Source organism: Phaethon aethereus (assembly GCF_964289735.1).
Source record: "Phaethon aethereus genome assembly, chromosome: Z".
In the NCBI taxonomy this organism is placed as follows: Eukaryota; Metazoa; Chordata; class Aves; order Phaethontiformes; family Phaethontidae; genus Phaethon; species Phaethon aethereus.
In genome coordinates this window covers 73,497,692-73,524,617 of record NC_138577.1, presented here as the reverse complement: position 1 = coordinate 73,524,617, position 26,926 = coordinate 73,497,692, and the positions used below count along the sequence as shown (strand labels likewise).

General features: G+C 52.1%; 1 protein-coding gene across 1 annotated transcript; it reads right to left on the bottom strand.

Annotated features, from left to right (window-relative positions):
- Positions 1 to 1,380: 1,380 nt before the first annotated feature.
- On the bottom strand, positions 1,381 to 26,131 carry B4GALT1 (beta-1,4-galactosyltransferase 1; the record flags this gene model as incomplete). The annotated part of the gene is made up of 6 exons (XM_082013420.1): positions 1,381 to 1,516; positions 2,099 to 2,203; positions 3,879 to 4,001; positions 5,447 to 5,634; positions 12,922 to 13,157; positions 25,855 to 26,131. The coding sequence occupies 6 exons, from the start codon at positions 26,129 to 26,131 to the stop codon at positions 1,381 to 1,383; spliced, it is 1,065 nt and encodes a 354-aa protein (XP_081869546.1).
- Positions 26,132 to 26,926: the final 795 nt, after the last annotated feature.

The following is a 26,926-nucleotide window of genomic DNA, read 5'->3' as shown; positions in this document are numbered from 1 at the left end:
TGTACAGGTGGTGCCCTGGTGCAGTGACAAAAAGTAGTACTCCAAAATGTGCGTGTTCCTCAAAGCCTGAGAAAATCAGAAGGGAGTTTCCCGATAGAGGACACACATTGCAACAGGCTTTAGGCAAAAAAAAATCGATTTGATCTCAGCCTTGCTGTGAGTATCTCAGCACCGCAGGAGATTTCGTGGACAAATACACAGAGCAAATACAATACATGGCTTATATATAATGACGCACATAAAAAGCCTACTGCTCTGAAGATAAAGGAGGCCTTGAATCATATCCTATTATGCTGCACCCTAGTTTAATCTGGTATTAAATATACTGCTTATGATATACAAATTACATTAAAAAGTTATTAAAATGTTACAACAACAAAAGTAATAAAGGAATTCAAGTTTTATGCATGACCTTGCAAGAAAAATTTTGGTTTAAGAAGCTTCAGACAATGTTTAAACAGCATGGTAACTTTCTACCACTGTTAACACGTCAGCAAATTTTAAGGCCATAATTTCATCGCGCAATTAAATTCATTCATCTTTATTTCAGGGAAAAAAAACCCAAAACCACCCCCCCGCAAACTGCCAGGTGTTGTGCTGAGGCAAAAAGTCAATACCACATCCAGAGTAAGGTTATCTGAAGCCAGTGCGTTTTGCAGATGTGATCTGTGTTGCTCACACGCTATGCAGAGAGCTCACTGGCAAATTCTGGCAAACTCTGGCTCAATTCACTCAAAGCCTCCTTGGAGACCAAAAGAAATAATGACATTCATTGAATCCAGACTTGATTGTTCAACACTTGCTCTGCACACAGAGAAGATGTCTGTTTTGGTCACTATGAAAAAAGAAATTGTATTGTCTCCATTAAAAAAATAATCTAATGCAAAGCGTAAACTTGTACAATTTTAGCAGCATTTTACAGTCCTTCATGAAGTAAAACCAGAAATTACTTAAAAGGGATGTTTTCATCCACCTCATTTAACATATCAAAATATCATGGGCAGTAATTGCTGATGCATCACTGTTGTAATCAGTAAAATTTGTGTCTAGCAATTAAGTCAACATGGGGAGCACTGCAGCAAATAGATCAGATTCAACATTTTCTGGCAAAGTAAATATTTACAACTCTTATGTACAGTTTCTGGACTTAAAAAACAACGGAGAGCTAGAAAGTTGTGTAAAGTCAAGTTTGGAATTAAAAAAAAACCCCAACAAGAAAAAAAGCACTTGTCCAACCAATGTGGAGACGCTTTGGCATGACAAAAGAGGCCTTTTTTTTTTGTTTGTTCATTGCAACTGTTATAAAACCAGCAGATAGAAAGCATCAGTGAGGCAGATGTCCTGGGCAACACAGGCAAGGTCTCTCCTGTGCCTGTGATGTTAGCTATTTGGCGAGCCAATATCCACTGTGATCTTTGTATACAGAGGGTACTTGTCAGTTCTTAACACCTTGTAGGATAGTGTATTTAAGCCATCTGAGCTCATTGTCTCCCTTGTGTGAGCAATTCGGTCAAACCTGCGGAAGGGGCGGGGGGGGGGGGGGGGGGGGGAAAGATGTAACAAAGAAGAAAAGAGGAAAAAAAAAATGTTTAAACAACCCGAACTTCGCATGACATTTTCATAGCCTCTCAGGCGGCATCTCCGGTGTTTTAAGAACAACCTGAGTATCAGTACCATAGACTCTCAGATTTGGCCAGCCTGAGCAGTGGGCAAAGGCATCCCTTTAGGGTCAGATTTTAGCCAGGAAAAAGCAGCCAAGCTTTTAAATCACACAGGTCCTTTTCCAGCTCTGCACTAAAGCACAAGTTTTGTATGCCAAAGCTGGAAACAATTGCTCGGAGCTTAATTTGCTGCGTTTAAGAATAGGGGAAAAAAAAAAAGCGAGAGGGGTTTGTGCCATAGTGAAATCTTGGGTAGGAAGGTCAGTAATAAGGTAATAAACTGGTGAGGGGAAGGGGTCAGCTTACAGTGCAAGGGAGGAGGTGGCCACAGGCTTTCTGTGACCGGGCTTTTCGCACGGCAAAGGGGAAGCCAAGCAGCCAGAGCAGCAAGGGCAAGCAGCACCCCTGGAATCTGCTGCGGGACGGGGGAGACGCACCTCTCAGGGTTCGGTTCGTTCTTCCTGTCCCGGGAATGCCGAATCATTCTGCACTTCCCAATGACGGCATCTGGACGGGATATCCCCATGCCTTTAAACACCAGCCTGTTAAAAAGCAAGTACATTAAACACCCATGACAAGCAACGGATGTGGGACGCTTTGCCACATCTTCCACAAATGACCATTGGTTTTTGGGGTTTTGCCTGGTTTGCGTTTTTTTTTGTTTGTTTGGGTTTTTTTTTCTTTTCATTGAGGATGCCACTAGTGCATATGCAGGCTTGCTAACACCAAAAGGGTGGAAAGCCAGTCCCTTTCCACCAGGGCACGTCAGCATGGCAATAAGAAACCTCCCCCTGCCAACACCAAGAATTTGCTAATTCACTGCACCCTCACCTGCATCACCAGCTCCTCCAACACCCAATGCCTGCATTAACCTTGCTCCAGGCTCTAGACTGTAGTTTTAATGGGAGCATTCTATTTTTTTTAACCCATCTGGAAAGGAGCCAGAAGAGCATTCACTTTTCCAGATGTGAAAGCTGCAGTGCTGGCAGAAACCAAAGTGAATGGTGGTGAAGCAGCATGGGGGACACACATGGTCAAAGCCACAATGGTCCCAGCTGCGACCCACTGGGTAGCTACCCCCCCACAGGGGTAGCCTGTCTTTCCATGCTCTCTGCAAGGCACCTGCAGTTCATGGACACTAATGCTGAAAAAGTACCCGATTTCTTCCTCTTTGCATCTCCCTTTTCATTTCTTTACAGCATCTTCTGCTCCTCAGAACCTGAGTTCCCCAAAAAGAGAGGACTACCACCTTGATCTGAACGCCCTGCCCCACTAGAAGGTTGTCCTTTACTTTGTTTATTAAACAGAAGTGCAAAACCTCAGGAAGGTATAAGCACTTTTAGGAAGACCCTTCCTGAAGCCCAGAAGAGCTCAGAAAGCCCAAAGAAAAGACCACATAGAGTAGTTTGCCATCAAGAAACATGAAGAGGGCTTCCCAACTCCAAGCTCACCAAGATGATTTCTCACAGTGACTCCCCTGGGGACAGAAAGCTGCGAGGTGGCACAACCCCACATCCAACCTTCCTCCTTGCTCAGCTTCCTTCTGGGCAGGAAGCAATGGCTCACCACATTATTTAGAGTCACTTACAGCCTGACAAAGCTCTCCCAGGAACAAAGGGATCCACTACCAGGCTGCAGATCCAGGCAAGATTTAGGCTGCACTGGACTAGGTGGGTCAAGGTCTTTGCCACCCTGCCACGTACCCTGATTCTCTTTCCTTTGGCCAGTGCTGGGAGTGCTGGGAGACCCAGCGTGCACTGTTGTGGATGCTTGCAAGGCTGCATGGTGAATGAGTGATGGGCGTGTGGGCCAGGGATGGGATTTTTCCAGCCAGACCCACTCCCCAGCACACCTTGGGAGCTGCGAAATGGGGTGCCAGCAGCAACATGCTTTCGCTGAGCCAGCAGGTCACCCACGTGCCACCTCTGTCCCCCACACAGAGGGGAGGCTCCCACAGTCAGGGTGAAAAGACTGCCAAGGGCAGGTTGAGATTGGATATTAGGAAAAATTTCTTCACTGAAAGAGTGGTCAAGCATTGGAACAGGCTGCACAGGGAGGTGGTGGAGTCACCATCACTGGAGGTGTTCAAAAAATGTGTAGAGGTGGCACTTTGGGACATGGTTTAGTGGGCAGGGTGGTGTTGTGTTGATGGTTGGACTTGATGATTTAAAGGTCTTTTCCAATCTTAGTGACTCTATGATTCTGTGATTTGTTTACCTGTTATAAATGTCATCATCTTCGCCACCCCAGCCCCAGTAATTGTTTGGGAACCCGTTGATCTTTGTGAACTGCTCTTTGCTCAAGGCAGACACACCTCCAAAATACTGATTGTAAGGCAACCTGGAAGCAGGAAGAAAAGGCCATTAGAAGAGGAGTAGAGGTGCCAGCCAAGGAGCAGCTTGCCCACCCGACAAAGGCTTGCTGCTGCCCTTCATCCCAGCCCATGGCAAGCCAGCACCTCCCTGCAGCAGGGAGCAGCAGGGAGCAGCATGCGTTTTGGTGCCCTGGACTCAGCTGACGCAAAGGGAGCTGGTGGGCTCAGTCCCAAATATAGCTGCGAAGTATTTTGCAACTGGCAGTGGCTGCAGCCTTTCACTAAGAAGTACACTGTCCTCAAAGGACAGGCTGGTGAGGTGCACACCACTTCGCCAAAGGACATATGGGTGACATGCATTCTCCGGGAGTGGCAAAAGCTCAGCGAGGCATCAGAGGTGCCACAGAGCCTTCCTGCAGCTCCACTGCTCACCTCCATGCTCCCCAGTGCCCCAAAGGAAAGCTCGCAGCCCAAAAGTGAGCCAGCAGCACGAACTTGCATGTACAAAGCCAACCAGCTCCCACCTGAAACAGGGGACGATTCATGAGGGGGTTGTGCACAGAAGAAATTCAGACCCACAGAACCAGGACAGGGCCCATGCAGGGATCACCAGGACCTACCACAGACCCTGTCTCTGCTTCAGCAAGCAGAAGAAACCCCTGGGGCCTGCATTTCTGCTAAGCTTCTCCTAGCTGCAAGAAAAAACTGCAGCTGCTGCACTGCTGGTGACAGTCCTCCTCCGAGCAGGGCTTGGGTCTGGACTGGAGACATGCAGGGGCCCTACCACCAACAATACTGCTGTATCTTTATCACTCTTGGCCACCATGGGGTCATGACCAGTTTTCACTTTATAGATGAGCTTTTAAAGTCCCCCTTGGGGATTTGGGACAGAAAAAAAAAAAAGAAAAGCAAGACACGTTTTTGTTTGCAGCAGCTTGCTGAACCCAAATGTATGCCAAAAGGCATTTTGTTTTCTGTTGCTCTGAGGCACCAGGGCAGGTTCCTCAGTGGCCTGAAATCAAACAGCCAAAAATATTTCATTTTGTTCTTAAAATAGTGCCTGATGCAGTCTTTTTAAAGCTGCGCATAATTTTTACTGTGCGAGAGTGTCTCACTTTTCAGACTGGGTGGAAACATTAGCTGTCTTCCAGCTTCCAGCCTGAAACACAAGAAGGGATATGTGGGCATCTGCAAAACGACAGGCTCTTCATTTCTCCTCGCCCTATGTTTCAGTTTCCAGAAGCTGTGAATTTCAATAAACTGCTCGGCTGTGTTTCCCCCCCTTCCTCCCCTCCAGCCGATCCCACTCGCAGCCACCCGCTCCCTGCAGGGATGTGCATGCCAAGACAGGCTTTTGCCAGAGACATTTTCCCAGGCTTTCAATGGTGGGTGGGGATGTGCAATGCTGCGCCTGGCCTGCTAGGCTAACGGTGATACCAGGAACAAAATGCCCTTCCAAAAGGTGTCTCACCGAAATCCAAATTTATCCATGGATACAGAGAGGTGCCGTGGCTGGCTGTAACATTTGTAGGTGTTTCTGTCATCCATTGGGATAAGGTCTACATCACTAAACACAAAGCAATCATAGTCATACTCTTTCAAAGCCTCTGCGAATCCTATATTCAGCAGTTTAGCACGGTTAAATTCTTCTTCTCCATCCTAATTTAAAAACAAAGAAAAACAGTTAAGGGACTTTAAACTTAGCAGTTGACATCAGCAGTTTCTTACCTGTCACCGTACGCTGGTGTCACCACATTGGGTTGGCATGCCTGTGATGGACTGAGCTGGAGCCCGAGCACTCCCTCTGCAGCACCCACAGGACATCTGCAGTAAGCCCCCCCGGAACGCTGCCTGTGGGGTGACAGCATCTGAGCCAGCTGTGAACCGCGGGGGCAGCCGAAGCGGCTGGGGAATGGCTAGACCTGGCTCAGCTCCCCTCTCTTGGTGGGAGGCTCCAAGAGGGCAGGCTTGATGCTGAGTGGCCCCCCTGTCCCACCCCACGCACAGCCATTTTGGGATTGAATTTTGTGATAAAAGTTTACAGACTGCCGGGGCAAGCAGCTGGGGCTTCCCAGAGCAGTGGAGAAAAGCAAAGAGAGACGAGCTCCTCTGGAAGAAGGAACCCTTGCTACAGCGAGAAACCTTGGCAGTGCTTTGGCTTACAGCCAGGACAAGGACCATGGACCAAAACCTTTCTGTGGCCAGGATTTCGGCACCCTCTTCCTGAGCTCTGCCACAACACAGCTGCGGGACTGTGGTGCACCCTCTGCTCAGCAGTACGAGTGGACATGTGCCAGACTCCATTTGCAAAGCACAGAGTGGCACCAGGAGCTAAGGTCTGCTGCTCTGCCGCTCGCTCCCGCTCCCGTGCCAAGCCCTGGGCAGTCATGCACGTGTGGGAGCAAAATGCTCCCCGCTCCCTGGAAAGGGTGCTGCAGGTTCGGCACGTGGCAGTGACACCCAGCCTTGTTTACTGGATGGCAGTAGACGGTGTGAGCTGCTTCCTGCAAGGGCTACGGTTCCCACGCCGGACACTGACGTGTGCCGCAGTGCACAGCCCCTTCTTTGCTGTTCCTCTGCCAGCCAGAGCACAGTATGACCCACCATCCGTCCCAGAGGCCTTGCTGGGAAAATGAAACCAGGAGGGCTGTCACCATGATGGAAAGGACTTGAAAAGAGCTGACACTGCAGCAGGGCACATTTATCCCAGGGCAGGCGCAGTTAACAAAGGGACCTGCAGAAAGCAGGGCAGGAAACTCTCCACTCTCCTCCCCGAGCTATGAGGCGCCCGAGGAGAAATCAGTTTGGCTTCTCTCAGGCAGAAACGTTTCAAAAGCACACGTGGCTTTGAGCACAAGTGCAGGCTCGCCAATTGCTTGAGTACTTTCAGAAAACAACAGGATCATACCCACAAACACGAGAATACCGGTGGTTTGAGAGTAAGGATCTTTACTCCAGGACCCAGCTCTGCATCAGCAGCTTCAAAACCCAAACCCTACACAGGAGAACAGAGCAGGCTGAAGGGAGCTCATAAGGCATCGCTGATGGAGGCTGAAGTTTTTTGCCAGCCTGGAAACAAAGACTGCCAAACCCTTTCTCTTCTACCACATCCCAGCTTCCCGCCTCCACACCCTCGGAGCAGTGTTGAGCCAAAGGACACCCCCGTCCTGAAAGCCACCCCCCACCCTGTGGTACCCACACCTGGCATGGGACACAGCGACTCAAGGACAGATAAAACACTGTGCCCAAATAGCAGCAGCTTAAAAGTATCACCTCCTCCCAAATGGCTTTGCCTCGTTAATAAATAATGAGTTTGGAAACTCTTTAATCCAGACTGGTTAATGGACTGGCAGCTGGAGAGCCAATGAAGGTTCTTGAAAACAGCCACAAACACCTTTCAAACGAAGGTTTTAAGATGCAAGTGTCAAACCAAGGTTTTCAAAAGCATTCATCACCTGCCTTGGGCATAAATGACTTCACAGGGAGGAGTAAGCTTTCGCGGAGGAGGATCTGAGCAAATTCTCAGCATCCTCACCCGAAACAAAGGGGTTCACGCAATAACTAAGGTGGTGGGAAGATCATCATCATGCATAAGCAAGAGCAGTGAAAACTTGAGTGCGGAAAAGGAAGGCAAGTTGAACAAAGAGGCTGGGGAGAGGGAGTGGCTGAGGCTGTGGGATCAGCGGGTTTTCCTCCCCCAGAGAAGGAGGTTGCCCAGCCCCAGCTGCCAAGCGCTCCTCAGGTCCCACAGCACCAAACTTGGGCCCGGCTCCGTAGTCCCAAGGGGGACTTTTCCCAGTGCTGGTGCAGAGTGCAATGTGCTCACACCTCAAAGAATCTACTGGGCCCAGTCTGGGAGAGTGTCCTCATTTCACACCCATCAGCTGTTCTTTTCATCATGAAATTTCAAGGCAAAGGGCACTGCACACTGATTTTCTCACCAGCAGAGGCTCAGCGGTAATTAACCCATGCCTTCAGGTAGCCTGTAACTCCTCTGGCTGACACACAGGGATTAACAATGCTACGAGGAGCTGCATTTTTAAACCTCTCCCCCAAAAAAAGCAAAGCACAGCATAGTCAATGGATCAAGAGCACGTGGGACCCCTCCCACCACCTCACCCACCGGATCACCCGGCAGAGCCCACACCGGGGCCCTGTGCATGGAGAGGGACCAGACACATGGCAAACACTTCACATGGGCACTGCCGCTCTCCTCCCAAATGGCCACACAGCTTCATGCTGTGGAATCCAAGAACCTTGGGGGCCAGGGGGAAATTGCAACCAAAAAAGAAAACAAAAACCCTTCTCTAAGCCATTTTTAGTAACTTTACAAAAAGCAGGTAGCTCATGCAGCAAACATTGCAATGCTATTATCGATTGTGGCTTCTCTGAGGGCAGGAGTTTTTCTGTCCCAGGCCGTATGCAGGGCTTTACAGTGTATATGGGAAGAAAAGACTGACAAGAGGTCTCGCTTTTTGCGGAAAGCTCTGGCTTTTTAGGTAATGTGAAAGCACCGGCGTGCTTGTAGTATCTGGGATTCAAATATCTCCAAACTCAGAAATATGCTGCAGGATTCCATCTTTGACTGATCCCCAACTTTTTGAAAGAAAACAAATAAAAAAAAGCAGACTTTGGAAATCTTTCTATGCTGCTGTCCCGTACAGGTCAGTGCAGGGCACAGTACCACAGGTGACCCGCCAGAGAGCAGATAAAGCAGAACTGAAGAAGCCTCCATCCCTCGCCTCTGCTTGGCAGCTCCTCATCCCACAGAGGCTCCCTGTTATTTGGAAATGGATTCATTTGGACTTGCTCAGACAGAGGAGTGTCATCCTTAAGAGCCAGGCAGCAGGCAGGGGACTGCCACTTTGACAATGCAGCTAAGCTCTAGGCGCAGCCGCCACACTTATTTCCTAGGTTTCAACCAGGAAAGATGTAGTCCAAGCACATTTTTGCTATTTTTTTTTCTGACAATTTTTTCCTTATGATTCCTTGTCTTGAAACTTAACCCATGTCTGATTTCATTGCTAGTGCCCAGCACCTGTTTCCAGCTCCTGATTTTACTCCCTACGTACCTCCCAGAACATCCAAGTCTATGCCCAGTCCCTGGTCCATGAAAGAGCGGCTGAAAGGGGATCACCTTCTGCCTCAGTCCTGCAGGGTCTAACATTGACTCCTTCTCACACCTGGAGATGATCAGCCCGAGCAAAAAAACCAGCCAGGTTCTTTTACTTCCCATGCCTTACCTTTGCTGAATCTGGTTTGCTCAGCCAGACCCACCAAAGGATGCTACATTTTTTTAGTGCCAGACAGATAAAACTGAGATTTTTGGAACTGTCACTTAAGCAAATGGGCTTGCAAGGCAGCAAGAAGCCATCTGTCCCAATTTTATCCTGCCTCCCACACTTCCATGTAGGAGGCAGCTCTGTGATTCCTCCTGCAGACAGCACAGCAGTGTAGAGGAGCTGTGACTGCATCTTCTCTCACCAGGATCCTAAACTCACTGGGTCGCAGTTAGGTAATGGTGAGGATACGTGTTTCTGGCCAGCTAGGAGAGAGCCATCAACTGCAACAGGAGGTTGCTAGCTAAGTCAGGGACCCCTCAAGACAGTATGAACCACACACACCATGTCCACGCTCCAGTGGACTTCAGCAGGTAGAAGTAGATTTCCAGGGCCCCATGGGACACCAGGAGACGCTTTGGTGTTTCTCTGTCAGAGGGTGTTTTGAGGCCTCGTCACCATTGCATCGGGGCAGCAGGAGAGAGAAGCCACAAGGGGAAACTCGTCCCCCCCAACACTGCGAGGGTAAGCAGGAGCCAAGCACAATTCCCTCCTGCCCACATACCTGGGGGGTGCCGATACCCCCTGCAAAATAACATGAGTGTGATGCCCCCAACCACTCTCCACACTCATACACACACACTCTGGGAAACTGCTACCATGGATGTTGAAGGCAACGCCAGGGGCCAGTGGAAAACAGCTGAGCAGCTGCACAGTTTTCAGGGAATTTGCTACGTATCCCCTTTCCTGAGCTTTGGTTTGGCTGCACGGGCATTTGCACAGGCTGAGCGGCAGCGAGAAAACTCATTTCCAGACCTGAGCGCCCAGGTGGCAACGGCTGAAGGCACTGGAGAGCACGTGGGTAACAGCAGCAGCGAGCAGCACCGAGGGAGACGCCACCGATTCGCCGCCGCCTTCTCATTTGATGAAGTCAAGCTTGCATGGCATCGAATGGGTGCTACAAAAAGAGCACCCAGCCATGTGTCCTCATCTCAGATTTATCTGAAAGATCCTACAACTGCTACTCCACGCGTCTGGTTTGGGTTTTGCAGGGGGTGAGGTGTGGGGGTGAAGCATAGCATTTTTTTTCCACTGGCTCCTGTTAGACACCGGACATTTTACAAACACCATCCCCCGAACTTCAGTCAAGTCCTACTCTGAGGCATTCAGGCATGCAAGAACAGCATGGTGGAGACACAACGAACTCGTGAGGGAAACACATTGCGCTGAAAAGAAGAAGTTTGACATTACCAGTGCAGCAGTAGCAGGGCTCAGCGCTCCTCTTTCTTTCTATGAGATGCGGAGCACAGAAGAGCACGTAGGCAGCGTGTAAGAACCAGATCACACAGTAATTCTCCTTGCTTCAGTGATTGCTTTGCTATAGACAGGATTAACAAGTAAAGGTAATATTTCCCCACTAGAAGGAAAAATAAAATAAAAAAAAAAAGAGGGCAGATGCAAAGGGAAGGACAGACAAGAAAAAGAGAAAAGCAATTGTCAAGATAGCAGAGAAATAAGACCGTTTTCCTACTGTACTTCTGGCAGAATTAGTACATTTTCTGCAACTCTCTATTCTGTGTTCCCACTCACCCTTGAGAGATGCATCCAGTGGGTTTACTACCACTGACCACTCTGCCTCTTTCAGACACAGCTTGTTACAGGCATGCAGAAGGAGCACGTTTATTTTTACAAATCGAGTGGTCTTACTTGCTAACCTACATCTGACTGCTGTGGATATGTCCGATCTACACCATGCGCACTGGATGCCACTCATGCTCCAGCTTTGCTCGAGGGATGCATCTGAAAAAAGCATTTGCTTCAATAATATTTGTGAGGATTAACTTTAGAGCACAGAGAGCCCCACAGCCCTAGCACGGGAGGACAGGACCAGAGAAGAGGAGGAGCCAGCAACGCAGGGCAATGCAAGCCAGCATGCATGCACCATCGCAGCAGCAGCGGGAACTCCAGCTGGGCTTCGGACACTGCCTGCCTTTATGGGCACCGGTGCGGCTGCACGTGATCACGTGTCTCGCTTACCCTCCAACACCACTGATGGGGAAATACCAGCTCCAGCTGCATGGCCGGCTCTGGGCGATGGAGACAGCTGCTCACCCACCAGCGGTGCCGCTGGGCTGCAGGCAGGCAGCTCTAGCTGCCCTCCGCAGAGCCGGCCGTGGAGCTACGCCTGGCTGGCAAAGCAGCAGCCCCTGCCACAGGACTGCTGCTGGAAGCCACACCGCACCCTCACTTCCGAGCCACGCTCAGGAGAGGGAGGCATGCTGCTCTGCCACCTTCACCCACCTGCGCTCCAGTGCAGGTGGGGACCGTGGCTCAAGCAACCCTTGCGGCACCAGTAACTTGCACAGGCAAATGCTGCATGTGCAAGGAAACGCAGTCTGAAGGACGAAGGGTTGGGGCTGGCCCTGCGTTGCAAGACTGCAGCGGCACCAGCTGCTCTTTGCATTACATAGGAAAAGCCTCCGTAAAGGGCTTAATTTTAGGGCACAGCGTGCCAGTCCGTGTGCTGCAGAAATGCCTTGCGCCCTCAGCAACGCGGCCGCCAGCCCACGAGCACAGGTGGCTGCAGACACTGGAGCATCTTCGCTGCTGTGCTTGGGAGCTACCGCTAATTCCCCACAAATCACTTTTGCCCAGATCTCTGACACCCTGGAAATAGGAGCAAAGTAAGAGAAATAGCAGTAACGGAGTATTGGTTTTCTCTCTAGAAAAAGGTCTCCCCTTACTTCCAATTCTATGAGGAAATTTACTACTTGGGTGACCGTTTTTCAATATTCATGGTGTTCGGTATGCCCAAACATATCATCTGATCTGCAAATTCAAGGATTTGCACTTAAAGAAACATGTTATTTCATCTCAGTTTTTACAGAGCTGAGAAAACAGAATATAAATACATATGCAAGAGAGAAACTGTGCTGTGAGACTGGACAGCCGGCGGTCTCTGCTGGGGCTCTCAGAACTGCGTCTGCCCTTTCACGCTGCAGCCCATGCAAATGCCTACATGTTTTAAGCTTTTCCAAGTGTGAACAACACCCACTTATTTAACCACCATTACGGTATAAATTAAGACAGCTTGCTTGAAGTGAAACATGCCTTTTTTTTTTTAAAGACAGGTCTAAGGCCATCAGATATCGAGGGAAAAAAACCAAGAAGAGAACCCCTGTCACTACCAGTTTCTTTTCTGTTCTATTCACCTGAAGACAACCACTCACCTGCTCCACTGCCACATCTTTGCTTTCTCCATCCTGACACTTTGTGCACTATTACTAACATGAACAGAAGTTGCTCAAGAAAGTAAGTGAAATCCTATGGCTTTATGGCACACCCAGCCAAATTAAGCATTAATGCTACCTTGCCACCTTAAAGATTTCTGTATGCAATTCCTTGCAGCAGCTGGGAAAAAGAAACATTTGGAAATTAAATTTGGCGGTGCTATTAGGGATTTTTTTTCCTTCTCACCAGGTGTTTTAAGCAGAAGCTTTTCAGAGTGAATTGTGTCTGACCAGAGGAGGGAACTACAGGTTTGCCATCAGAATCATTGAAGCAGAATCGCTCATGTTCATTTTCACTTTTTTTTTTGGTGCTATTTTAGGGGACATGGGAACTGTTATGAGAGTGTTTTTATAACACTGTGTCTTTACCATCTTACCTGGTTGATAACATACACTCCATAATCAAGTTGCTGCCTTTGGAGAATTGGGTGCAGGTAATAGAGCCAGTACTTCAGGTGCTCCTCTCGGTTCCTGAATGGTATGATTATTGCTACTTTCTGAAGCGCTATACAGTCCTTTGGAGCAAAACGACCTCCTGCTTTGACCTCTGGGTTTATTCTCGCCACTTCTTCCAGGTTCACAGGCTGGGAAAACTCCACACGAAGTGCACCAACTGGAGGAGAGGCACAGCACAAAGCGTGTTAGCACACACAGTGTATTTCTCTGAGCACACATCCTTTACACACGTTCCTTTTTTGTTTTGGTTTTTTGTATCAGCGGCATGTGGAGGTGTTGAAGCTTGGACAAGCCGTACCCAAAGCAACCGTACAACACCGTTTCAAAGCAAACCCACAAACATTGCTGCCTCTTGGTATCAGACACCGACCACGTCACTGATGCCAAATGAGTCTTGAAAATCTTCCCGTGTGTGTGGCAAACCAACAGCTGTGCTCCCACCGGCACGTGCACCACTAAACCAACCTAGAGAAGAGCACTGCCCTCTGTGCTCTCATCCACCACACACAGCACGAGAGTTAGGCACTTCAAAATAGTCCTGCTCTCCTACCAATGTAATTACTTACGCCAAGGCTAGCCACATGCAAAATGAACAAAACCCCCTTTCTTGCTGTTTTTTTCTTATAGATACTTTCAGTGTTCTGTAGACATGCCCATTATTTATCAAAAGCCCTGTATTAGAACTGCTAAAAAAAACATATCCAGATTTGCATGCAGGTTGGCAATTCCTGCACACGGTTTCAACAGCGGCAGGTTTTGAAACCACCAAAATAATCAGTGTCAAAACTGGTGTGTAAAACTGAGAAGCCCCCCAGCGAGGATGGCAGCCGCTGAGCTGCTCAAGGCCAGGCCCCAGGAGAGAGGGCAGTGACAGCCCCGGGCACGGCTGTGGCCGACGAGACCTACTTTACAAGACTGGCTCCTGCGTCTGCATGAGAGCTCTTGGCTTGCCAGGGCTTCTCCGCTCAGCCATGCCGGCTCCGAAGCGGTCCCTCCTGTACAGCTGTACATGGGTCCAGGCCTGAAGACAGAATCGCTGACTGACCACAGCCCTTTTGTGGATGCCCTCTCTTAACATCCAGGCTGGCCTTTCTGCAGCATTTTCTTCCAGATGCTCTAGCCCTGGTGAACAGACTCGCTGCAAAAACCTACTGAGCGTGGTAGCTGCTTGCAGAAGGACCCCTCGTGCTGCCACGTCCTGCCCCAGCACTGCTGAGCTAATAAACCAGGCTTGCGCGCACACCCCGCTCCCACCGAAACCTGCGTGGCAGCTGGGGATGCCGAGGCCCCCGCGTGTAATGCGGAAGGTCTTCACCATAAACACTGGGCTGGGGATCACTCCTCCGACATGCGGCTGCTGTTCCCTCCCCGTCTCCTCCGTCCGGGTGTGAACACACGCATGTATGTGCACGCACACACCCACGTCTCAGAGCTACCATCTCCACTCTGGACTTGCTGGAGAGACACCCAGGCCCCTCTGAGGGCACACACAGCATGTGCCAGCGTGCTGCACTCACGGAGCCCCTTGAGAAGGGGGTGCGATTTTTGGAGCTCTAGAAGATAGTGGCTGTCACAATCAACATTGGGCATACCCCAGCATGTGACTGCTAAAAAAACCCAAAATAATGCTCCAGGCTCAGGGCTCATTCCCTGCTTATTTATCTAGAAGCAGCTACTTCAGTTCAGCTGTGCTGCTCCACAAACCTGTGCTCACTCAGGCTGGAGATGGCAAGGAGACTGGCCAAAAAGGCAGAGGTGCTCAGTGTACCCCCAAGGCAGCCAGGAAGCTTTGCTACCCATTCGCTGCCTGCACAGCGGCAGCAAGACCTTGCCGAAAACGGCATCACGGGCATGATGCGAACGGATCTCCCCATCTCTGCATTTTGCACAGGTGAAATGGGCAAATCTGCATGTTTTCCTCTCAGGCAAGGAGAAGGCAGCGACTTCTCAGAGCCCAGGCACTGGGACCAGTCTGCCCATGCTCTCAGCACTCCGCAGCTCCCAGTTGCACCCCTGACACGTGGGCCCGGCTCCCCACCCTCTGCCCCGTGGCGCAAGCTGGCTCCTGCGGCTGCCTGTCCTGCGGCTGCACGGCTGGGGCAGAAGCCTCTCCGGCTGAAAAGCGGCTTGCGGGAAGAGCTGGAAGGGCGCTCTGCAGCGGGAGGAAGAGGCAAGAATGGGAGGAACTGGGGCAGGAAGGAACATGCAGCAGCATGACTGGGACCGGGGCTCGGCCGTGGCAGGATCGGGGGCCAGGCATGGCCACCCCCATGGCGGTGGGACAGGCAGGGGGCAGGCGCCACAGCAGGGAGGGGAGTAGGGGCGGGAGGGCAGAGCGCATCGTTGCCTCCGAATTTGGTTATCGCTTCCCCACCACCGCAACGAGCGCTCTCCCAGAAGGGCCTCTGGCCTCGACCCACCTCCATGCCTGCTTCCCCCTGCCCACCCCTCCGCCCCCCAGCATCACCTCCGTCAGGAGGCCGGCGTTCACAGTTAGGACGATGCTATGCTTTTGTGCCTTGAACGCAGCAAAAAAGGTGTTGTGCTGGGCATGGGTCACTAAACCAGTCGTGGCCGGAGAATGGGATTACATTGGGCATCTCAGCCCAGGAAATTGATTTTCCTGTCTCGCTCGCACCCCACACCAGCAGCGGGACAGGCCCGGCGGGACGCTGCAGGAAGCAGCGGGGCGGAAGCAGCACATCCCGTCACCGGGCCCTGCCAGCCGGCCCGCTCCCAGGCGCCGGGTGGCTGCCGTCCTGCCGAGCAAGCCCCTTCCTGCTGGGGCGGGATGCGCGCTCTGCTCCCAGTTGCGGCGCGCTCTGCTCCCAGTTGCTGCTCCCAAGGAAGAACTGCAAGCCCCATCAGCCCAGGGGATGCTTTCTGGTTTAAGGACAAAGGCTCTTTTAATGTCTTGCACTCACTCACGCGGAATAAAGCGGGGAGGAAACAAAAGTTTGCCATTTAGGCGAATTTACAAGGGAAATCTCCTGCTGGTGGCTGGGCAAGGACAGCCACAAGCATTCGGACACTGCAAGCAGGGATTTTTGCAGGCTGGCACGCACCAGCCCCCCCGGCCAAACACGAACCTCTCATCCTGCCAGCGCTTGCTCTGTTTGCCTTCAGGAGGATGGAACATCAGCAAGGAAAAGGCAGGAGAGGAAAACGCATTCATGATAAAAACCAGCTGTGGAAAACAGAGATTTAAGAGTTTCAGGGTCTTGAAGGACACTGGTGAGAAGTGATCTGTGCTGCTGCAACCTCCAGTTAACCAAACCAGTTTTAAAGGCAGCACACCTTCTGGCAGACTGCTCCCAGCGAGATAGCTAACATGCTCCTCGGTGAGGAGACCCCGGGCAGCCCCGGGCCTGTAGATGTACAGCAAAGCAGCCGCTTCCGAGACAGGCTTGACACCGATCACCCAGTTAATACATTCGCTGGCATCAGTAAGAGTACAAAAGCGTAAAAAACCTGAATAGGCTGTTTTCAAATGCAGAACAGCTAAAACAAGCTAGACTTTGTAAAGTCACGTGGCTGACAAAAGCAACAGCAACACACCATCCGCTCCAAATTGATGCTTTCTGTTCACTTCCCAAGCAGGATGAGGCTAAAGCCAAATCTGCAAACATAGGCTTTCCAACCAGTGACCAGAGTCACAGTCCCAGTTGCCAATTTTAAATAATTTTGACCGAAATTTGACTGGGTAGCCAGCAGCCCCAAGGCTGTTGTCTCCCAAGGATGCTGACTCTCAAGGATGCTGCCGATGCCAAGAACCGTGTGAAGTTTGCTGCAAGTGCTATCCCACCAGCCAAAACTGCATCCCTCTCCATGTTTACTAGGTAAAATTTCCAGCCCGATTCACTCCATCTCAATCTTTTCTGCCTCTGTTCAAGGTGACCGCCTGACATAGGAGACACTCTATTTCCAGTCCCTGCTAAAAACAGACAAGCATGACAGAGCTATGCGGACTCACAACTCCGGTCACCCATGCAGCCTGGGGTTTGTAGGCAGACACCTTTTGGGTTCAGCGTTACAAAGCTCCAATGGAGCAGCTTCACAAACCTCCACTGCACATTTTTAGCAAAAGAAAACCTCAAAAACACGAATAAGCAACTGCCCGAAGCTTGCAAAAGACGCAAAAGCACGGCATCGCTTCAGAGACTGTAAAAGGAGGTTTTAGGTGGCGATGGTAGGGTAAGAGAGAGACGCACAGGCATGAAAAAGCCGAGCCCCTCGGCCCTCAGAGCACTTCTGCCCAACGGGAAGGTGCGCAGGAAGAGCACCGTGCAGGCACAGATGCCGGGCGGCCGCCGCCATGCACACAAACAGGAAGCAGCTTCTCACACCAAGTGCGAGGCGAGGCTTGCAAAAAGCTGGAGGCAGTGCAGCGCTCAAGCCGCAGGCCCGCGGGCCCGGGGGTCTTCTCACCCCCCGCTTCCCAGCGGCCACGCTCACCACCACAAGCTGAACCTCTTGCCGCGGGAGGCTGCCAGCATGCGTCCCCCCTGTCCTCATCCTGCCAACCCAAACAAGAGGACCCTGGTGTAAAATGTCCAGAATCCGCTCAGCCTGCTGATGCTAAAATAAATCTAGAGGCTGCTCCAGCCTTCCTCAACCACAGGTACTTGAAGTGTTGGGAAAACTCAAGGAGCAATGCCCCACAGAGCCAGAATTGTACTCTTGCATCCCCAGAGGGGCTGTGAACAGGTACCACCCAAGAAGGTGGCAGCGGGTGATACAACATGGGGCAGCAGCCCCAAGGGGTTCGGATGGGATGGGTAGGGGGAAACCCCTTCCCCAGGAGGGCAGTGCAGCCCAAAATAGAAGGAGGACAGCTGGGCAGGTTTGGAGAGGTGATCCAGCAGACTGAATTGCCTTCCCAAGCACTTCACAGAGAAAAACGGCAAAATTCACCTGTGCTCCTTAAGCAGGCACACATCTCAGATAGTTAATTTAGTGAGAATGAAAGCAAAAGCGTGTAGCAGAGAGGTTGGAAAAAATCTCTCCCCAAACAGAACAGAAAAGGATGTTTCCATCTCCCCGGCTGAGAGCCGGGCACTGCTGCCAGCCGCCAAGCCACGTGCACACCCACACTGCCATGCTCAGACGAACTTCATGCAAAAGGAAAGCTGGAAAAGAGAAGCAGAACTTGCAAAAAAAAACCCCACACCACCTTTCTTTTCAGGGGCCCAGCACAAAAGGGAAGGACCTGTCAGCTGCACCAAGTCAACCCCGGTTGGGAAAAACAAAACCAGCTCCACCCCGGAAAACACGGGGCAAGTCCCCCCACCCCAGGCTGTGGAGCAGGGCTCGCTCCAGCCCCCAGACACAGGTGGCAGCTCCAGGGCAGGCAGGTAGCTGCATCCCACGGCTCAGCAAAGCAAGCATTTCCTATTAAAATCAGCTAAACTTCAGAGCTGCGCCAGCACCTACACAGGAGGCACCAGCCAGACTCGAACTGCGGTTCAGCGTGGGGAGGGGGGGGACAGGACTGGTACAAGGGACAGCCCCAGCGCCCCTCGCCCAGCTGGGTCCTCTGGGCAGCCCCCTGTCCTGGTGTGCAACCCACTGGCCAAAGTGGCCACAGGGACATCTCTGTCTCCTTGCAAAGTAGCTGGCAGCTGCTGCCCCTTGCCATGTGCAGCTCACACTCCCCCATGAGTGTTTAAAAAAAAAAAAAAAAAAAACCATCCTGAGGTCTGGCTAGAAATATCCCAGTGAGGAAAAAAAAGCCGTCCCAGGGACTGAGGTACATTTTCTTTGGCTGATCTACACTTGAAAAGTTATATACCCTTACAGATGTCAGCTATGACGACACAAGGCTTGAGCCTTCCACACCAGCACATACCCTGCCTTGGGCATGCTCACACAGCATCTGGCAACTGCAACTGTGGGTTGAAAAACGGGCTGAAAAAAATGACGATGCATTACACACGCTGGCAACACTGGGTCTGCACGATGGCAGGTTTGCATGATTAACAGAGCAACTACAGCCAGTGAAAAAAATTTCTTAATCCAACCCCAAACGCTGCCTATGCCAACACAAGATCTCACACTAGCACATGGCGTCTTTAAAAAAAAAAAGAAAAAGACTAATTTCCACGAGAAGGTACTTTTGGGAGAGAAGCAAAGTCCTCATCGGTGGCTCAAATCCAGCGAACGCTCACTGAAGCGGCTTTGAACCGTCTCCCTTTGAGCTGGGCAATCTGCATGCGATTAGCCCTGCTCACTGCTGCCGCAAAATTAAATTCCAGGCCCTCAAACAGCAAATTCAAAACAAACAAACAGAGAGGCCCACATCAGAAACAGGCTGAGCTGCCCCCCGCCAGGAACCCCCCCACCTGCCACAGGCCAGGATGGGCAGACAGGAGCTCTCTGGGCTGAGTGGTATCCCAGGGACACGGCTCTGCCAGGGGCAGCCCCAAATCACAAGGCAGCCCCCAGCCCCCCTGCCCCATCCCATCCCGCCGGCGGTGGCTGCACCTGGATCCCAGCGCTGCCCCGGGGCTGGGGCGCTCCCCAGGTAGCGCGGGTGAGCTCTGTGTTCCAGGTGGGGCAGAGGTGCATCTGGCTGGCCGAAACTCATGCAGGGCTTGCGCACCCCCGAAAGCACGGGGTGCTGGCAGCGGCAGCGGGGAGCGTGGGAGGCAAGGATGGGAGCAGGGGATTGCACGCTTGGGGAAATGACTGCTGAAACCCCGCTGCCCCCAAGCGCACATGTTTGCAGAAACCTGTCCCGTAAACTCTTTACAGAGCCACTTCTAGCTTCAGCAAAACACATTTGCAGGTAAGTGCCCTCAAAGCGAGCCCAGTGACACCCCAGACCGGGGACCAGCAGTAGGGGAGGTGACAAAAGCAGCCCTCTTTCAGAAAAACATCTGCAGGGACTGCCCCGAGCTCCTGCAGCTCAGCTGCAGCCAGGAGGCAGCTGGAAGGGCTGTTTGCCATGCCCCAGCGTCTCGGACGGCCATGGCCACTGCTTGTGCATCTGGAGGTGCTAATCCACACCTGGGTCACGAAGCACCTCTCCTTGCAGGCAGGGGCTCCAGGCACCAATTTGCACAAAGGAGAACACCGTCCCGGTGCGGATGGGCTGAGCAGCGAGACCTTCTTCAGCCCAGAGAGACAGGGTCGAGCTGCATACTGACACTGCTCCATCCACCTCGCAGAAAAACCCCAAATAATGGCCCCACCGCTGCAGCATTGCTGTGGACTGCCCAGTTCTGTCCCCCAAACCTCTGCAACCAAAACACCTCCTGCCCCACAGGAGGGAAGGAGAGGAACAGTAGCTGCGGGATGCTGGCTGGAGAGGATGGTCCACCAGCAAGGAGAGGAGGTGAGCGGTGGAGTTCAGCAGCCCAGCGCCTCAGGCTTGCTCACGAGGCCACCAGATCCAGAGCATCTCCCTGCTAAGGACCATGCACCCCAATACACTATGCTTTGGGGTAGGGCCTCAACACAGCGACAATGTCCTCCATCTGCTGACTGAAGTCAGACTAAGGAGCTCCACACTAGAGGAGGAAAGTTGAGAGCTCAACTGAATTCTGCATCCAAGTGCAGTTCGGGAAGCTGCAAGCATCTGTCTCTTTCCAAACACAAACTTGGCCCAATTTCCAAAGAAACGAGCTGTTGCTTCAGATCAACGTTGGCAGAGAAACAAGCACGTTATAAAACACTAGAAGCATGAGACAGAAAACTTTCCTTTTCCCCGCAGCACATCCTGTCTCTTGCGCCGTCTCCCTGAAACAGCTGCTCTCCAGGAAGGCACAGTACCTTTCTGAGTTAGTTTGCAAGCGCAATTAATAGTCCTTGACCTTCACTTTGACCAGACAAGAGGATGCTAGGGATGCTCTCACCACAGAGGATGCTCCCCGTCTGCCCAGAAAGCCTGTGCTTCAGAGGTATGACATGCTCCCGACCACACGGGTAGCTGCGGAGCTGTCGGCGATGTTGCCAAGACTGCGCATCTGCTCTCTGCCAAACATCTTAAACATATTATTTGGAGAAGTTTAACACAGTTTCTCAACCTCTCTTTTGAGGCCAAGAGAGCCTAACTTTGAACAAACTGGTCCACGTGTTAACTCCCCCTCCCCCAGCCCCATCCATGCCCTTCTCTTTGAGTTTCTGTTTTACTTTTTTGAAACAAGGCAGCGGACGGACACAGCACAACCCCAGCTTGCGGCCATGAGCACAGTAATGCCTCTAGCACCTGGGCTGGGGGAGAGGCAGGAGGGAGCGGAGAGAGTGGCTATATCAGAAAGGTTAAAAAACCAACCAAACAAACAAAAAAAGTAAAGCAGACAATAGGAAGTTCAGATGAGAGGAGGGGGAGATGCTGCGTGTAAAGCAAATGTTTTCTCCACTGCTTGGTATTGTAAGTGACCACACAGATTCAGAGGCCCCCAGTTTCTGGGGCAAGACCTCCCCACATGGAGACGACAGCCCGTGACTGCAGGTGGGCAAGGTGACAGGAACCAGACCCCACGCATACCAAACCTACCAAACCCCTCTGGCATGGTCACCACCAGAAGTCTTCTTAAAAAATGGGGTTTTCAGCACCTCTTAGGTTTTCACTCTCTCGCCCCAAATTACGCTCCGCTAGGATTCTGCCAGTGCTAAAGCTGCCCCTGCCCCTGCCCACACAGGGCCTCAAACTAGGTTATTCGTGAATTCACCAACCTCTCAGGCTGCACATAACCTCTAAATACAGGCAGTAAGCATCACCAACGATTTAACAGGCTACCTCTTGTGTCCTCCAAACAAGCCTCAAAGCATCAGAATACCCTCATAACTTACTGCAACGCCCACAGCTTAGAGCGACTGCTTGCACTGACTACACAGGCATCAGAAGTGGTGCACTGAAGAGAAAGCCCATGCCATGGGTCCTTCCCCCTCCAACCGAGTGACAGCTGCTCACCCACAAGCTGGCCAAAGGACCTTCTTTCTCTCAACCCTCATTTTTTTCAACCTCCCTCGCTAACAGTGGGAAGCATCAGTTTCTATCCAGAGCTCTGGCATCTCCAAGAAAGAGTTGTTTTTCTTGCACGCTCAAGATCTCCCAGCAGACAGCCATTTGGAAACTGTATTCCTTTTTAAACGTCAGTGAAAAACAGAATCATAGAATAGTTTGGGTTGGAAGGGACCCTTAAAGGTCATCTAGTCCAACCACCCCGCAATAAGCAGGGATATCTTCAACTACATCAGGTTGCTCAGAGCCCTGTCCAACCTGATCTTGGACATTTTCAGAGATGGGGCAGCTACCACCTCTCTGGGCAACCTGTGCCAGTGTTTCAACACGCTCTGTGTGAAAAATTTCTTCTTTAGATCGAGTGGAAGTCTGCCCTCTTTTAGTTTAAAACTGCTTGTTTTTTACCCGTTGTCCCATTGCAATAGGCCCTGCTAAAAAGTCTGTCCCCATCTTTCTTAGAAGCCCCCTTTAAGTACTGGAAGGCTGCAGTAAGGTCTCCCCAGAGCCTGCTCTCCTCCAGGCTGAACAACTCCAACTCTCTCAGCCTGTCCTCACAGGAGAGCTGTTCCATTCATTTGTGTCCCTCCTCTGGACCGGCTCCAACAGGTCCATGTCTTTCCTGTGCTGAGGGCTCCAGAGCTGGATGCAGTACATCTCTTGAGGTTTCTGCTTTGGACAGTTCACTAGTTAATATATAAACCTAGATTTTTTTGGTTTGTCAGTATTCCTTAGGTATTAGAGTTCAGGGTTGCCAGTTTTCTAAACTTAAAGCTGGAGGTGAAAAGCTATAAAGCGAGACACCTGACTGCAACATGATTAGTGTGCTTGGGTCATCTTTGCCATGAGATGCTCATGGGACTGAGGGCAAGAACACATCTCTTCGGTCTGCCATCCCTTACCAGCCACACCTGGTATCTAAATGAGGGTCAAAAATGGCCTAGGATACAGCTGTATTCTAAAATAACTGCCACAAACAACATGTGCTCTCGATCAGGCAGGGCTCGAAAATGACGTCCCTGAAATACAGATAAGCCTGTCCATGAGATTCTGCTCCACAGACTTCTGGCACTGTAAGATAAGTGCTGCTTTAAAATGAGCTCTTTTGGAGAGGGATCTTTGTGCCAAAGAACCTGCTTCCTTCCGTGCTCCCTCCTAAAGCAGCAGGCATTAACTACCCCATCACCAAAACACAAAGGCCTCATAGCAAGGTAGTGAGATAGAAGAAAAGCATTTGACTGTTTTGAAAGCACTTAGGCCAACATATATACTACTTCTATAGAGCAACTTTTTAACCTTTTTTAAAAAACAAACACAAAAACAACCCACACCACAATATTGTTCTACAGCTCCTAAAGAACATTAACAGTTTGGGAGTGGACACCTGCACGATATATCTGGATTTACATGCTTTCAGGTTTCTCAGAGGCTGAAATTTCACTGCAGCAAGGAGGCTCTGCTTCTTGATACTCCATTTAAGATATTCATTGGCACACAGCTCTAAACTGGAGCATAAATCCAAAATGCTTATATTACCTTGTGTTAGAGAATTTCATAGCTGTTAAGGACTTCTAATTCAAAGTTGAATTATGGTATTATTTCCCCAGCCCTGACTTATGCTTTTAAATTATAAATAAAGGCAAGCGAACCATAAAAGCATTTTAAATTTGGCAGCTTCTTGTAGAGATTAAACCTCATTCAGCTAATGCATTTGCTGCAGAGCCAGAGAGCAGGGATTGTAAACTACTCTCTCTGAACATTGCTAGAAAGAAAACTCTGGGCCTCTGAAATGAGTACTTGGCTATTTGACCGTTCAAAAAGCCCGAGCAGCTCAGTCACACATAGCTTGCGTGATTCATCACATGCTTCCAAACGATGGGGAGGGTGATGGGGACAGAAAAAAAAAAAAAAGAAAAAAATAAAAATATGAGGTGCATTTCAATAAATTTAGGTTTACACTGAGGGAACGGGACAGCTGGAGCTACCTGTTCCCATCAGATCACTTCTCCATGGCTTTGGAAAGGTGAGGATCACAGGAAGGTCCTTGCTGGTTCCTGCTTGTTACGTTTGTACTGATAAGGAGCTTTATGCACAAAGAGGGTTTTTTTAATTCCATGTGGCTAACTTAAGTGTCAGAAATGCCTGCAGTGTGTACACCACTCCGTCCCTCACACTGGCCCAAGCGATACATGATCAGGGCAGACTCAGCTCTGACCAACATCTGAGGCACAATGGGATTGTTTTACGAATGCTGTTTGCTACCAAAACATGGAAAGAGCAGGGGGGAAAATAAACAAATAAATACCCGCCAGCTTTCTAACCTACATGCTGGCTACAGACCTTGAAGACGTAACGGTGCCAGTCTGCATCTGACTGCACCACTCCACACCTACCCACGGTAACACAGCTAGAAGCCATTTGCCTGCCACTGCCTTGTAAAGAGCTACTTTCTGCAAGGCCTTGTATCTCTCTGAACATCCGTAACTTCCTCCTATAGCCTCATTTGGCCTCTGGCGGATTCCACCAATTGCGCGGAAGATGGTATGAAGACGGTATAAAATATTTTAGCTGATCCTTCAGCACTAACTCCGATAACGATTTGAATCTTGGGGACGCTAAGAGCATTTCTCTAAACTCCAGGCATTTCAGAAGCACATGACTCACTCCCGAGAGGATCAGGGTACGTGGAGACCATTTAAAGCAAAGCCATATTCATAAAGGGCTCCCACATCCACCCCCGAGGACAGCCTTGCACAGTCGCTTTCAACCTGAAGTGATCTGGGGGGGGAAAAAGTGAAAGATACGAATCAAAAACAACAACAAAAAAAACACAGCAGTTCCTTTTAGTGACCTCAAAACCGCCTTCCTAAAATAGCAAACCAGTCATTTGTTGCTCAGATGCATCGATCCATAGACAGCTGACCAGCGAGCACCGAGAGAAACTGCGCATTTCTGTGTCCGGTTTCGCGAACTGAAAACCACAGGTCGCTTCTCGACAACCTCCTCCCCCGCGCTGGGATCCCCGGGGATAACGCTGCCCCCGCTAACGTGCCACGCCGGCGAGGAGGGAGGTGATCCCGGGACCCAAAATGGCTTGTGGCCAGGCGACTGTCAAGCAGGGACGCCGGCGGGTCAGGGTAGCGAGGCCCTACCCAGGGAGCTGCTGCTACAAAGGGCAGGTTGGGCGAGAGCAGGGAGGAAGCCGAGCTTCGCCTCGCCCCCACCTCTGTGGCGGATGGGAGCAGCGGCAGGTGGTCGTCTAAAAATCTGGCCACCGGCGGGGCTGCAAACCCGCAAGCAGCCTGCCGGCCTCCCTGCACCTCAGGCGGTCCCGGGGGGAGCGGGGCTCCCGCGTAGGCGAAGCCCGCAGGCCAGGCTGCCACGTATCCGGACGCTGCACCCCCGGACCACGTACGCTGGGGTGCAGAGCAGCCCTTCTCGTCACGCTGCCCCACGGCGCCTTGTGACGCCCCCGCCGCTCATCCAGCGGGTCCGCGCACAAAAGGCTGCGAGAGCACCTACAGCCCGTCCGACCCTTCCGGTGAGATTGCGCAAGAAGAGCGTTTTTGGGTCGAGTTCCCGGAGGAAATTACCCAACCCCTCCGGCACCCAGAACGACACTCAGCATTACGGGGTGGGCGCGCGCCCCGAAAGCGCCGGGGCTCCGCTCGCCGCTGCCCCGCCTTGCGAGAGCATCCGCGCCCCGAGCGCCGGCTCCCTGGGGATTCTCCCACAATCCCGCTCCGCCGGGCGCTGCTTCCACGCCGGCCCCCGCCCCGCGGGGACGGGCACCCCGGAGGGACACCAGGACCCAACGAGCGGCGGCGGGCAGCGGGAGGGGACGGGGCCCCTCCCGCCCCCTCACAGACCCCGACGGGGCGGCACTCACCGAGCAGCGGGGAAGGCTCGGGGCACGGGCCCAGCGGCGGCGGCGAGGCGAGCGGGGGCCGGGGCCGGGTGGCGGGCGGCGGCGGCGGGCGGGAGAGCGGCAGCGAGAGGTTGGCGGGCGGCGGGCGGCGCGGCGGCGGCTCGGGGCTGCCCGGCGGCCCCAGGGCGCTGCCCGCCAGGTAGTAGAGCAGCGTGGCCGAGAGGTGGAGGGCGCAGAAGGCGACGAGGAGGCGGCAGGCCCGCTGCAGCGAGGTGCCGGGCAGCGACGGCTCCTTCATGCCGCTGCGCTGGCGGGGAGCGCGGCCCGCGCCGCGCCGCGCCGCCGAGGGGGGACGGGGACGGGGCGGGGGCGGGGGCGGCTCCGCCCCGACGGGGGGCGGCCCCGCGCCCCGCGCCCCGCCCGCCGCTGAGGGGAGCACTGGCGGGACCCGCCCGCCGCCCCGCCCCGGCACCCCCCCGCCGCGGGGCTGGTCCCCGAGTTTGCACCCCTCTCCTCTGGCTGGCTCTCCAGCCCGCTGCCCGGTTACCACCGGTAACGCGTCTGGTAACCGTGGCTGCAGCTTGGCGCAGGCCGCGGTAGCGGCAGGCAGAGCCGCCGGGCGTTGGCAGAGGTGCCGCGGGGTAGCGCAGGCTGCATTTGGGTTCATGCTCCTTACAGGGTTGCAGGCAGCCTTTACCTGGTGCGACTAAGCGTAAACTGTAGTTTTCTGTCAGCTCGGGGGAGCTTGTTTCGACGTGTTTTCTGCAAAGCAAAAAAGGCCAGGACCACTTGTTTGTTGAACAAATCACAGGGCCCCAGCGGTGCTGGTGGCAGGGCCTTCTGGAGGTCTCCAGACAAATGACCTGCTCAGAGCAAGGCTGTTGCCAGCAGTAGGTGAAGTCAGCTGTGCTTTTGTCCTGCTGAGCCTTGAAAGCTGCCCAGGACAGCGATCTTCACCTCCCTGGTGCCCTGTCCCAGAGCTGTTCCACATTCCTGAGGAAGGAGTTTCCTCATGTCCATCATCAAGCCAGTGGAAGTGCATGGGCAAGCAGGTCTGGGCACCATCCAACCTCCCTCAGAGTTAGATGTGTTT